The sequence below is a fragment of the Oncorhynchus clarkii genome, chromosome 6 (assembly GCF_045791955.1).
Source record: "Oncorhynchus clarkii lewisi isolate Uvic-CL-2024 chromosome 6, UVic_Ocla_1.0, whole genome shotgun sequence".
In the NCBI taxonomy this organism is placed as follows: domain Eukaryota; kingdom Metazoa; phylum Chordata; class Actinopteri; order Salmoniformes; family Salmonidae; genus Oncorhynchus; species Oncorhynchus clarkii.
Genome location: NC_092152.1, coordinates 42342837 through 42356997, shown reverse-complemented (window position 1 = coordinate 42356997; position 14161 = coordinate 42342837). Strand labels below are relative to the sequence as shown.

General features: G+C 43.8%; 1 protein-coding gene across 1 annotated transcript in view; it reads left to right on the top strand.

Annotated features, from left to right (window-relative positions):
- The window catches only part of LOC139411173 (protein Niban 2-like), a 57702-nt gene that overhangs the window by 26067 nt on the left and 17474 nt on the right, over window positions 1-14161 (top strand). Inside the window, exons 3-5 of the mRNA XM_071157086.1 lie at window positions 184-312; window positions 1855-1960; window positions 2422-2589. Of these exons, the coding sequence (XP_071013187.1) occupies window positions 184-312; window positions 1855-1960; window positions 2422-2589 (403 nt within the window). The remainder of the gene's footprint in view (window positions 1-183; window positions 313-1854; window positions 1961-2421; window positions 2590-14161) is intronic.

Genomic DNA, 14161 nt, shown 5'->3' with positions numbered 1-14161 from the left:
AGGAACGCAAAGGCTTAAAGTTTTAGGCCACTCCTTGGCTTTCTGGAGTATTACAAAATCATGGAATTTATTGTTGACGTAAAAATGTACTGCCCATGAATATGGCTCTATCCACACAGGTGATGTCCGTTCATGCCAGTCATCATTGGGATGTGTACTGATTTCCCTGTCTGTCCCACTCAGGCCCCGCTGGAGAATAGGTCCATCTTCTCTGGAGCTCTGTTCCAGTTTCTGGAGGAGAACAAGAAATGGAGAAACCGTTTCCTCTTCGTTCCTGACTCCTACAACATGAACTACTATGACAACAAAGCGGTACGGGAGAATTTAATTAAAATGTCCCACGTTTATACACACAGTGTACTAGTCAAAAGGTTTCAAGTTAATTTGTGGAATTTGTTTCCTTCTTTATGCGTTTGACACAATTAGTTGTGTTGTGACAAAGATGGCCCTATTTGGTATTTGGTAAAATACCAAGTCCATATTATGGTGAAAACAGCTCAAATAAGCACAGAGAAATGACAGTCCATCATTACTTTAAGACATGAAGGTCAGTCCATATGGAACATTTCAAGAACTTTGTGCAGTCGCAAAAACCATCAAGCGTTATGATGAAATTGGCTCTCATGAAGACCGCCACAGGAAAGGAAGACCCAGAGTTACCTCTGCTGCACAGGATAAGCTGATTAGAGTTAACTGCACCTCAGATTGCAGCCCAAATAAATGCTTCACAGATTTCAAGTGACAGACACATCTCAACATCAACTGTTCAAAGGAGACTGCTTGAATCAGGCCTTCATGGTCGATTTTTGCTGCAAAGTAACTACTATTAAAGGACACCAATAAGAAGAAGAGACTTGCTTGGGCCAAGAAACACGAGCAATGGACATTAGACCGGTGGAAATCTGTCCTTTGGTCTAGTGAGTCCAGATTAGAGATTTTTGGTTCCAAACGTGTGAGACGCAGAGTAGGTGAACGGATGTTCTCCGCATGTGTGGTTCCCATCATGAAGCATGGAGGAGGAGGTGTGATGGGATGGGGATGCTTTGCTGGTGACACTGTGATTCATTTCGAATTCAAGGCACACTTAACCAGCATGGCTACCACAGCATTCTGCAGCAATACACCATCCCCTCTGGTTTGCGCTTTGTGGAACTATCATTTGTTTTTCAACAGGACAATGACCCAAAACACAACTCCAAGCTGTGTAAGGGCTATTTAACCAAGGATATTGATGGAGTGCTGCATCAGATGACCTCGCCTCCACAGGTCCCGACCTCAACCCAATTGAGTTGGTTTGGGATGAGTTGGACCGCAGAGTAAAGGAAAGGCAGCCAAAGTTCTCAGTATATGTGGGAACTCCTTCAAAACTGTTGGAAAAGCATTCCAGGTGACGCTGGTTGAGAGAATGCCAAGAGTGTGCAAAGCTGTCATCAAGGCAAAGTGTGGCTACTTTGAAGAATCTCAAATATTTTTTGATTTGTTTAACACTTTTTTTTGTTACTACATGATTCCAAAGGTTATTTCATAGTTTTGATGTCTTCACTATTGTTCTACAATTTAGAATGTAGTAAAAATAAACACCCTTGAATGAGTAGGTGTGTCCAAACTTTTGACTGGTTGTGTGTGTGTGTGTGTGTATGTGTATATATATATATATATATATATATATATATATATATATATATATATATATATACACACACACACACACACACACACACACACACACACCTACACACCTTATCTCAGTTGCATTACGATGGTGTATTTTATGTCCGTATTAGCTAATAAAATGCTACTATATCTGCAAGTATCATTCTCTTAAGTCTACCATGTCCTTGTGTTCCTGTCCAGTCTCATGAGAGAGGGCTGCACCCCAAGGGAACCATCAACTGTGCCGGATACAAAGTGCTGACCTCGATGGATCAGTACCTGGAGCTACTCAACAATAGCCTGCCTGGTGAGAACATTTTACGGCTGAAAACCAGGGGTGGGCGTGAGGCACATGTTGCAACTGCTCACCCAATTGTCATATATAATCCATTAAATTGGAAGGCTTAATACTGTTCTGATTATGAACATCTCAATGTCATTTGATGTTCTGAAGAACTTGAGGCTATAGGTGTGATCATATGTTTCTTAATTTCACAGTGTTACTTTTTATTTAACTAGGCAAGTCAGTTAAGAACAATGACGGCCTAGGAACAGTGGGTTAACTGCCTGTTCAGGGGCAGAACGACAGATTTGTACCGCCCCAACTATCTTAAACTACTAGTATTCAAATACCATATAAAACACAGTAAAATCTGTTTTTTGACTATACTGGGCCTTTAAGTTGTTTTCAGTGTGAGTGTATGATTCCAAAACCATGCAGAAAGGGCGATGTGGCCACCGACTGATAGAGGAATGTGTGTGTTTCAGATGTAAAGGCTAAAGTGGGCAACACTCCCTTCCTGAAGTGTGCCACCGAGTTCCTTCTGATCCTGTGGCACCCGTATGCCCGCCACTACTACTTCTGTGTGGTAACGGAGAAAGAGCAGAAGAAGTGGCATGCAGTTTTTCAGGACTGCGTGAGACATACCAATGATGGTGAGTAAAACCTACACAAACATTCAACAAACATTCAAACCTAGACACACTGTAGAGCCCATAAAAATCCTATAATTCACATTTAATTATGTGGTAGTGGAGCACATATTAAACACAAAATTCCACAGATCTTAGGGTCATTCCACCAATCCACCAATTCACCTCATTTTAAGTCTGTCATAAAGAGCATCTGTTAAACTTAAAGAGCAACTGCCCCTAAACTACATTTTTGAAAACAGCCCATGAGGCATTGATATGAATCATAAAGTTTTGTTCTACTGACAAAATTCACTACTAAGTGTAAATAGGATAATTTTGGTCAAAAGGTCAGTCTTGACTGCATCACGACGTAAATTAAGGTTAGGTTTGTTTCAACCCTGCCCACAGCTGGCAGCACACAAGTAATCATCAATTCAGAATGCAGCTGCACGCTGTGTGTGTGTGTGTGTAAGGGTTGGATGTGTGGAGAGGGCAAATAGTCTCTAAGGTGAAGATGGTCTCAAGGGTGTAATAGTCACAAGGTGCAGGTCTGTTCAGGGAGACCGCTAAGGATATCTGTTCAACCGTCTGAAGGTGATAGAAGCTGTAGCAGAGTGAACAGTCAATCGCTCGGGTGACTGGATTCCTTCATAACCTTTTGGGCCTTCCTCAAACACCGTCTGGTGTAGATGCCTTGGAGGACAGGGAGCTCGCCCCCAGTGACGTTTTGGGACGCCTGCACCACCCTCTGTAGAGCCTTGCGGTTGAGGGCGTTGCCATACCAGGCGGTGATGCAGTCTGTCAAGATGCTCTCGTGGTGCAGCTGTAGAACTTCTTGAGGATCTGAGGGCCACCTCCGCTTAGCTGACTCTCAACACGGGGGCCTTCGAGGGGTGTGATCAGCCCCCTCCTGTACTCCCTGATTTTCTTAAGTAGCCTGAGGTTGAATAGGCGCTGTTGCGCTGGCTTCTCTACGGTGTTGGCGTGATTGGTTCATGTCAGGTCCTCTTTGATGTGCATGCCGAAGAACTTGAAGCTTTTCACCCTCTCAACTACAGCCCCGTCAATGTCAATAGGGGCGTACTAACTCGTTACCAAACTTCTGTCGGGAGTCGAATGCGTTGGATGCAGGGGCGGGGATTTGTACCCCCTTTGGTCCCTGGGGCCAGGACTGGGGACGCTGTATTGGCCAGATGGTATTTGAGCTGCTAGTGGAGAATAACTATCATTTTATTTCAGTATAGGCAGTTATGTCACTGGCTACAGTGTGTAGATAAGATTCCATTGTTATTGTGAGACCTAATTTATTTTATTCATTGTATTTTCTCTTTTGTGTATATTATTTATTTAACTTAAATGGTATTTTTTTAATCATTCTGCTTAAAAACATGTAAATAAATGATGCCTTGGTGGGGTGGGTGGGGGGGATAAAGGGCTGGATATGTTGTATTGATGTCAATGTCTCCATGTTCGCAAATTCAAAACGTACAAATAAAGAGCTTCATCAATACAACATATCCAGCCCTTTATCCCCCCCACCCACCCCACCAAGGCATCATTTATTTACATGTTTTTAAGCAGAATGATTAAAAAAATACTCGATCAAGCTCCTTGGTTTTGCTGACGTTGAGGGAGAGGCTGTTTTAACCTCCTCTCTGTAGGCTGACTTGGCAATCAGGCCCACCACCGCCATGTCGTTGGCAAACTTAATGATTGTGTTGGGAGTCGTGCATTGTCACGGGTGTACAGGAGGGCACTGAGCACACACCCCTGGGGGGCCCCCCGTTTTGAGTCAGCGTGGCGGAGGTGTTGTTGCCTAACCTTAGCACCTGGGGTCTGCCTGTCAGGAAGTCCAGGATCCAGTTGCAGAGGGAGGTGTTCATACCCAGGGCCTTGAGCTTAGTGACATGCCTGGAGGGGACTATGGTGTTGAAAGCTTGGCTGTATTCAACAAAAAGCATTGGCACATATGTACAGTATTCCTCTTGTCCAGGTGGGAGAGAGCATTGTGCAGAGCAATGACGATTGCTTCGTCCTTAGATCTGTTGTGACGGTATGCAAACTGTACTAGGCCCAGGGTGTAAGGTAAGGTGGAGCAGATGTGGTCCTTGACCAGCCTCTCAAAGCACTTCATGATGACGGAAATGAGTGCTACAGGGTCACCTTTGTTTGCTTGGGTACAGGGAAAATGGTGAACATCTTGAAGGATCACAGGGAAAGGTTGAATATGTCCTTAATCACTCCAGCCAACTGGTCTGCGCAAGCTCTGAGGACACGGCCAGAGTTACCATCTGGTGCGGGTGCTTTGCGAGTGTTCACGCTTGAAAGTCTTACTTACGTCTGCCACAGAGATCCAGAGCTCACAGTCCTCTTCAGAAGTATTGGGGGTTCTCATTGGAGGACCCAGGTTGATTGCCTCGAAGTAGAGCATGAAGTGTTTAGCTCGAGGTTAAATGATAAAATGACTATAGTAAGTGCATATTAAAGGCCAAATAAGATTGTCAACCCTGTTACTTTATCTTAAGCCATAAATCCCCTTGTGACAGGGGGAATGGAAGTTTGTTCTGTGCAACAGGGAGGGACTATTCAATTTAAAAACATTTCTAGTCTGTATCTGTGGGTAACAGGGCTGACGTGTTATGCTCGACCTGCTCAGTTTTCCACCACAAATATGCTTGTTTTTTTGCCAAACCAGCTCACCTGCTTTTACACTATGATTGAACTATTAGACGCTCAATGTTTCATTTGAATTTATCATTCTATTTTAAAGGAATAGTTTCGCCATATTAAAACGAGAGTTCCGTTCACGAAACAAGGTTGGCCTTAAAATGAGGGACACTTTTTTTATTAACCTGAAATGAATCACCAACCACATGAAATCACTCACTGTAGTCAAAGAAACCAAACAATAACAGCCCTTACAATGACGGTGAAAACTCTGAGAAATGTTGGCACTTTAGCAAGCTTTAAAGTCAGAAGATATATTTATTGAGTTTTAGCAGGTCCGAGTTATAGAATTGTTAATGTGCTCTATATTAAAAGGGCACTTCATTTAATATAACAGGCTTTTTTAAATGCAATATTTGTGCACAATTTCCACTTCAAATATCAAAGGGATGCAAAAGGCACCCCTTTTTGGGTTTGGTTATGTAGCTAGACTAGTTGTTGATGTTATGGAGGTTGAATCAACATAAAACATGCCTTGCAGTAATAACCCTTCAACTTCACTGTGAAGTCAATTTTCCATTTTGCAAGATGCATCACTAATTGACATGTTCATTGGTTACTCCCTAACTTTAGATGCGTTGCCCTTCCGAAAGTCTTCCTCTTTTTCCATTGTTTAGCTTTGTTTGCTTGTATTTCATGCCTGTGGGACGAGTCTAGGCTCTGATTATCCAACCTTTTGTCTGCCCTGCACAATGCACCGAATTGTAAACAAGACCGTGTGACACATGCACAGACAAGTGCCTGTCAATGTTAAACCTGTAGTTTCACATACCCGTTCTCAAACTTAAATATAGGGAATCAGGTGTGTGGCATAATGTTTCATGTAAGTTCAGAAATATGGTCAAATGTCAGCGGCAGCTCACCAGGCGGTACAACAAAACGGACCGTTAAGAGTGGCGGGCAGGTACTCCCGGCAAAATGTCTCTGCTGTCGTTACGGGGACCAGGTAAACAGCCGACATCACGTGCAGTCTATTCCATAGTCAAAACCTTTCCAATGCAACATCCGCCGGAGTTTCTGTTTCAGTCCACTTGAAGATATTACAGCTATCTAACTGTATGTTACTGCAGATGTCAATGATTGTGTGCTGTGGTTGCTAATTATACTGTAGAGAAACGGATGCATGCCCAATGAAGTCATGCCAAAACCATAGAACTATGTTTAATCTATGTAGTTATACTTTAGGCTGTACCAGCATCGTCGTTGCATGGCTCTTCAGAGCCAACATTTTTTATTTTTTTAAATTTATTTCACCTTTATTTAACCAGGTAGGCTAGTTGAGAACAAGTTCTCATTTGCAACTGGCCAAGATAAAGCATAGCAGTGTGAACAGACAACACAGAGTTACACATGGAGTAAACAATTAACAAGTTAATAACACAGTAGAAAAAAGAGTCTATATACATTGTGTGCAAAAGGCATGAGGAGGTAGGCGAATAATTACAATTTTGCAGATAAACACTGGAGTGATAAATGATCAGATGGTCATGTACAGGTAGAGATATTGGTGTGCAAAAGAGAAGTAAATAAATAAAAACAGTATGGGGATGAGGTAGGTAAAAATGGGTGGGCTATTTACCGATAGACTATGTACAGCTGCAGCGATCGGTTAGCTGCTCAGATAGCAGATGTTTGAAGTTGGTGAGGGAGATAAGTCTCCAATGGGTGCCCTAACCGACCCAAGACACTATCAATAGGTCCCTAGAAGTTAGTTAACATAATGTACTGGACTGCAAAACCTACTAAGCTCTTTTATTTTACCCATATGTGGATAGGATCTTGCATGAGAAACATGGGAGCCATCATGAAACGGTGAGGCTGGTGAGCAGAGAACAGCTAGAAGCCACAGTGCCTGGGATGAGTGGGTTCAGATGACATCACTTCACCACCAGTCAGTGTACTTCACACTGCTACAATGTAAACTACCTCACTCATATCTCTCCCCCTGTTTGAGTTATGGCTACTCTGGTATTAGGGAGCAGCTGTGACGGGACCTGGGTTCAAATACTGAATTCGTTGAAATATTTTCTGCGTTTGCTTTAGCCTGCCACAAGTGCCAGACGGGCAGGGTTAGGGACTATTCCATTGGTTCATGAAGCAAGGCAAGCTCAATCAAGCACAGATGAAGTATTTGTAAATGATTTCAAAGGGTAGTCGAACCTAGATCTGGCTGTGGGCGACCCTACCTGCTGCTGGAGTTCACTCTGCGTGCACTGTACATGGACAGGTGAGCTAGCTGTCAGTGGTACAGACCAGACCAGGCAGTCAACACAACCAGAGATGGAGAACAGAAGAGAGAGAGGAAGGCTCCCTCTGACTCACATGCTCTGGTACTCCTCAACACAGGACTCACAGTGCCTTTTGATTAGTACTCCAGGGGGAGTTGAATGTTGTGGGAGAGGAGTAAGAGGGTTCAAATGAACACCTTGGTCAAACGTGGTGCACTATAGGGAACAGAGTGCCTTTTGGGATTGACATGGGTCAGTCAAAGCACATGGATTGACTTACTAAGCACTCCCATTCCAAAATCTGTGACGGCTTAATAGAAGTCATTATGTGACATAATTGAGTTGTTAGTAGGCATGCTCAGCGCAGCCTGTGAGGGAGTATGTGAGTGGGCGGACAGTTTGTTGAATGACCTAACAAGTCAGGGTCGGCAGGCAAATTAGCCCAAACTGGAGGCATGAGCTGGTAACATGTTCTTGGTTGAGGTGAAGACATAATGAAGGAGTTGACTGGCACCAGGGGCTTTCCGTAGACGCCTTTTTTAGGCAAATGGTTACATGTAACAAGCTCTAACTCGATAGAGTGAACTTGGTAAAGGAATCTGTTAGCAGGCAGCTGTCATTCTTGGGATTCTCGACCGACACAACTTTGTTACTTTTCTAATCCGATTTAGTCCTCAGTGAAAGATCTCATCTGCCTGGCGGCCAGGGCTTCCGCAGATGTACAGCTCTTTCTTTCTGTCATATCAAGGAGTCTAGAATCAGTGTTTCCCAACTCCGGTCCTCGAGTACCCCCAACAGCACACATTTATGTTGTAGCACTGGACAAAAACACCTGATTCAACTTAGTTGACAAGTAGAATCAGTTGTGCTTGGGGGCCGCAACAAAAAATATGTACAGTTGGGGGGTACTCGAGGACCGGAGTTGGGAAACACTGGTCTAGATCATGCCCCAAAATTCACATTTGTACTCACTTTAAGTACTATAAGTAAGTTTGCCTTCTCCAGAGCCAGATCAGCCCTTAGAACATTAGTCCATCTCCATTTTCTGTAGCTTGAGGCAAATACTTCAAGTACTATTTGATATGTCCCTGTAGCCTTGTATGACCAGAGCAAAGACACAGGCCAACCTAAAAACAACACATCATTAAGTGTATACAATGTGTAGAAGCTCCAGCCTGAGCCTCATAAAGAAGGGGACCACAATGTTGTGATTCTGTAAAGGTCACATCATGTGCGCTTCCCAAATGGCACCCTGTTCCCTAGATAGTGCACTACTTTTGACCAGGACCTATAGTGCCCTATATAGGGAATTAGGGTGCCATTTGAAACATGCATGTCTTCATGTAGTCAAACCCTGAGTGGTCGGTCAGAGCAGTGTATGAACAACTGCTCTGTAGCTCGATGTTTAGACTGCAGGCTCAATAAAGTCTGGTATGTGGCGGCAATTAATTTCCTCAGGCGGTCCGCCCTGCTTTGGCTCTACCCACCCCCACCCTCCTTCCTAGAGCAGGCTGGGGGCTAGGGGCCGAACACAGAGGGACCCTGTCCAGCAGATGGACACCCTGCTGACCATGAATGAAGACTTCACCTTCAGGGGCCATAGGATTTACTCCTCATTCATCGCTTATGTCCAGCACTAGGGCTGTGTTCCAAATGGCACCCTGTTCCCAATGTATGTAGTGCACTATATAGGGAATGTGGTGCCATTTGGGACACATACTAGGACTCATGCAGACTGAAGTTAGCATGGTGGGGAGTGGCAGGAATAGCCAACATTGATGAGGTTGTAGAAGGGAAACGGAGGGCCGAGCACTCCCCCATTCACATCGATGGGGCTGTAGTGGAGACGGTCGAGAGCTTCAAGTTCCTCGGTGTCCACATCACTTTTTTTCTTATTTTACTAGGTAAGTTGACTGAACACTTTCTCATTTACAGCAACGACCTGGGGAATAGTTATAGGGGAGAGGAGTGTGGATGAATGAGCCAACTGGAAGCTGGGGATGATTTCTTTAGTGCCTCCTACTGGCCCTCCAACACCACTTCCTGCAGCATCCAGTGACTGACCAGGGCCAACACAGCTTAGCTTCAGCGGTAAGCCAGCAGTGGGATGCAGGGTGGTATGGACCTATCACTAAGGATCTATCGTGGCCCAAACACAGTTGTGAAGAGGGCAGGACAACTCTTCTTCCCCCTCAGGAGTCTGAAAGGATTTGATATGGGCCCTCAGATCCTCAAAAAGTTCTAAAACTGCACCACTGAGAGCATGATCACTGGCTGCATCACCGCTTGGTATGGCAACAGCTCGGCATCCGAACGCAATGCGCTACAGAGGGTAGTGCGTTCGTCCCAGTACATCACTGGGGCCGAGCTCCCTGCCTCTATACCAGGTGGTGTCAGAGGAAGGCCCTAAAAATTGTCAGACTACAGCCACCCAAGTCAGTCTGTTTTCTCTGCTACCGCACAGCAAGCGTTACCAATGCACCAAGTATGGAACCAACAAGACTCTGAACAGCTTCTACCCCCACGCCATAAGACTGCTGAAAAGTTCATTAAACGGCTACCCAAACGTTCTGCTTTTTACCGCCGACCTACATGTACATAGTACTTCAATTACCTAACCAAACCTACATATACTGTACATATTACCTCATTCACCCCAACCACCTTGTACCGGTCGGTACTCCTTGTGAATTGCATCGTTATTTTATTGTTATTCTGTTTCTGTGTTCTTTTATCTATTTGTTAATTTTCTTACTTTTTAACGGCATTGTTGGGAAAGGGCTCGAAAGAAAACATTTCACGGTAAAGTCTACAGCTGTTGTATTCGGCGCATGTGACATACGATTTGATTTGTATCTGTCAGTGGTTTCTATTGACCTCTGTCTACATTGGCAGTTGTGATCATGTTACTTTGTCCAACTCGAGAATATGATACTTCTTTATGGAAACCCACACTGTATGACTGTATATGATCTGGAAAATGTTGCAATGCCTGGAAAAACAGCTATGATCACCATGTCCGAAAAGCATTATGATATAGGGATTTTTAAGTTGATTAAAATCTCCATAGTCAGCTCTGAAGCTGGACCCTCTGACAACAAAGCAGACTATTAAAAAATAATTTAAAAAACACACACAACACTACTCACTATAAGGAGGTGTTGCTGAACCACAACCAGCCTCAAACTGACCAGGCCATTCTTTCTCTACAGATGCTGATCAATTGATATACAGTACTGGAATTTCAGCATAAACGTGTCTTTTAGTCTAGTTTGACTTTAGATCTGGGGTACAGACTTTATTGGGCTGGCAAAAATCCCCTCCACGTTCTCATGAGGCAGTGCCAAGATAAATGGCCTGGCTCCCACCCTCACACTCTTTCAACACACACGAACGCACACACACACACACACACACACACACACACACACACACACACACACACACACAGCTTTCAGAGAGGGAGGTAGTCTGGGGCTGTGGACTTCCTGCTTTACTTCCCCTCCCCCCCTAATTCATACTCCCAGGCCCCACTCTCACTCTCACAGCCCACTCACTCCCCCACCCTGCACAACATACTTCCTGTCTTTGTCATGGCTAGAGTTAATTTATGAATTCCCCATTTTTATCACAAGACAGGATTTCACATGCTTTGTTCTGATGCTGTGGTTAGACTAGCTCTCTCCTCATTTAAAGTACAGTGCATCCAGAAAGTATTCAGACCCCTTGACTTTTTCCACATTTTGTTACGTTAGACTTATTCTAAAATTTAGTTTGTTTTTATTTAAGCCATCTACACACAATATCCCATAATGACGAAGGGAAAACAGGTTTTTAGATTTTTTTTGCAAATGTATAAACAAAAATAAAAACCTTATTTACACAAGTATTCAGACCCTTTGCTATGAGACTTGTAATTGAGCTCAGGTGCATACTGTTTCCATTGATCATCCTTGATGTGTCTACAACTTGATTGGAGTCCACCTGGGGTAAATTCAATTGATTGGACATGATTTGGAAAGGTACACACATGTCTATATAAGGTCCCACAGTTGACGGTGCATGTCAGAGCAAAAACCAAGCCATGAGGTTGAAGAAATTGTCCGTAGAGCTCCGAGACAAGATTGTATCAGCACAGATCTGGGGAAGGGTACCAAAAAATGTCTGCAGCATTGAAGGTCCCCAAGAACAGTGTCCTCCTCCATTCCTAAATGGAAGAATTTTGGAACCATCAAGACTCTTCCTAGAGCTGGCTGCCCAGGGAAACTGAGCAATTGGGGGAGAAGGGTCTTGGTCAGGGAGGTGACCAAGAACCCGATGGTCACTCTGACAGAGCTCCAGAGTTCCTCTGTGGAGATGGGAGTACCTTCTCTGCAGCACTCTCCCAATCAGGCCTTTATGGTAGAGTGGCCAGACGGAAGCCACTCCTCAGTAAAAGGCACATGACAGCCTGCTTGGAGTTTGCCAAAAGTCACCCAAACACTCAGACCATGAGAAACAAGATGCTCTGGTCTGATGGAACCCAAGATTTAACTCTTTGGCCTGAATACCAAGCGTCACCTCTAGAGGAAACCTGGCACCACCAAAATATATGTGCAGCAACGCTCCCCATCCAACCTGACAGAGCTTGAAAGGATTTTCAGAGAATAATGGAAGAAACTCTCCAAATACAGGTATGCCAAGCTTGAAGCTTCATACCCAAGAAGACACAAGGTTGTAATCGCTGCCAAATGCGCTTCAACAAAGTACTGAGTAAAGGGTCAGATTTTTTTGTTGTTGAAATGTACAAAGAATTCTAAAAACCTCATTTTTGTGTAGATTGATGAGGGGGGACAGACAATTTAATCAATTTTAGAATAAGGCTGTAACGTAACAAAATGTGGGAAAAGTCAAGGGGTCTTAATACTTTCCGAATGCACTGTATGTTTGGATGGTGAGTCTACATACCAGAGTCTGATTCCTGATCCAAACACAGCTGGATACATTAATACATTCTTCAGGTTGACTCTTTCAGTAGAGGTGAAGATGATATAAGCGGGAGGTGTGTGTGTGTGTGTGTGTGTGTGTGTGTGTGTGTGTGTGTGCCATCTATTAGTAGCCTTGTTCACCAGTCACTCTGGCCCAACGAAGATGCTTTACCTTTGCCGTCAAAACAAACCCTGTTGCCAAAACAACATGTACAGTTATCATGCTATTACTGGCACTTTGTGTAGCTACTACTTCAATATTTGGAAAATGATTGTGTGGTTATAAAAAAATTATTTTAAATTTACTTTTTGGGGGATGACGACAATAATTTACTTCCCTAAAGATGGATAATGTGGAATCTCCCTGGGTTGCCATGGCAAAGCTCTGATAAATAACCCTAGCCACTCGTGACATGAGAATGATCCAGTTGACTTTACAGAGTGTATGTGGTGTGGTCATTGCGTATGACTGTTTCACTCTTCCCTCCATATTTAGATGGTGACCCTTGGTCCACGTACAGTGCATTCGGAAAGTATTCAGACCCATTGACTTTTCCCACATTTTGTTATGTTACAGCCTTATTCTAAAACTGATTCAATTGTTTTTTTTCCCCTCATCAGTCTACACACAATACCCCATAATGACAAAGCAAAAACCGTTTAAAAAAAAATATTTGCACATTTACAAATAATAAAAAACATCACATTTACACAAGTATTCAGACACTTTACTCAGTACTTTGTTGATGCACCTTTGACAGCTATTACAGCCACGAGTCTTCTTGGGTATGATGCTACAAGCTTGGCACATCTGTATTTGGGGACTTTCTCCCATTCCTTTCTGCAGATTCACTCAAGCTCTGTCAGGTTGGATGGGGAGAGTTGCTGCACAGCTATTTTCAGGTCTCTCCAGAGATGTTTGATCGGGTTAAAGTCCGGGCTCTGGCTAGGCCACGTAATGACATTGAGACTTGTCCCGAAGCAAGTCCTGCATTGTCTTGGCTGTGTGCTTAAGGTTGTTGTCCTGTTGGAAGGTGAAACTTCGCCCCTGTCTGAGGTTCTGAGTACTCTACAGCAGGTTTTCATCAAGAGCTGTCAGTGACCATCGAGTTCTTGGTCACCTCCCTGACCAAGGCCCTTCTAACCTGATTGCTCAGTTAGGCCGCACAGCCAGCTCTAGGAAGGGTCTTTGTGGTTCCAAACTTTCTCTATTTAAGAATATTGGAGGCCGCTGTGTTCTTGGGGACCTTCAATGCTCCATAAATGTTTTGGTATCCTTCCCCAGATCTCTGCCTCGACACAATTCTGTCTCAGAGCTCTATGGACAAATGCTTCGACTTCCTGGCTTGGTTTTTGCTCTGACGTGCGCTGGTTACTGTGGGAATTTATATAGAGGAGTGTGTGTGCCTTTCCAAATCATGTCCAATCAATTTAATTTATCACATGTTTTTATTTAATCAGAGTAAGACTAAAGTAACAATGTGGGGAAAAAGGTGTCTGAATACTTTCCAAATGCACTGTACTAGACAGTTCTCTTTCTGCACAAGTTGCAACAGACTCTAGGAATGCATGGAAACTCATTTTCAAGCATATTTCTGTCAAAACTGAATTCAAGATTTCAATTGAGATTAGCCTGGTGGAACCAGTCACAATTTGGTTTGAAATGTGAGC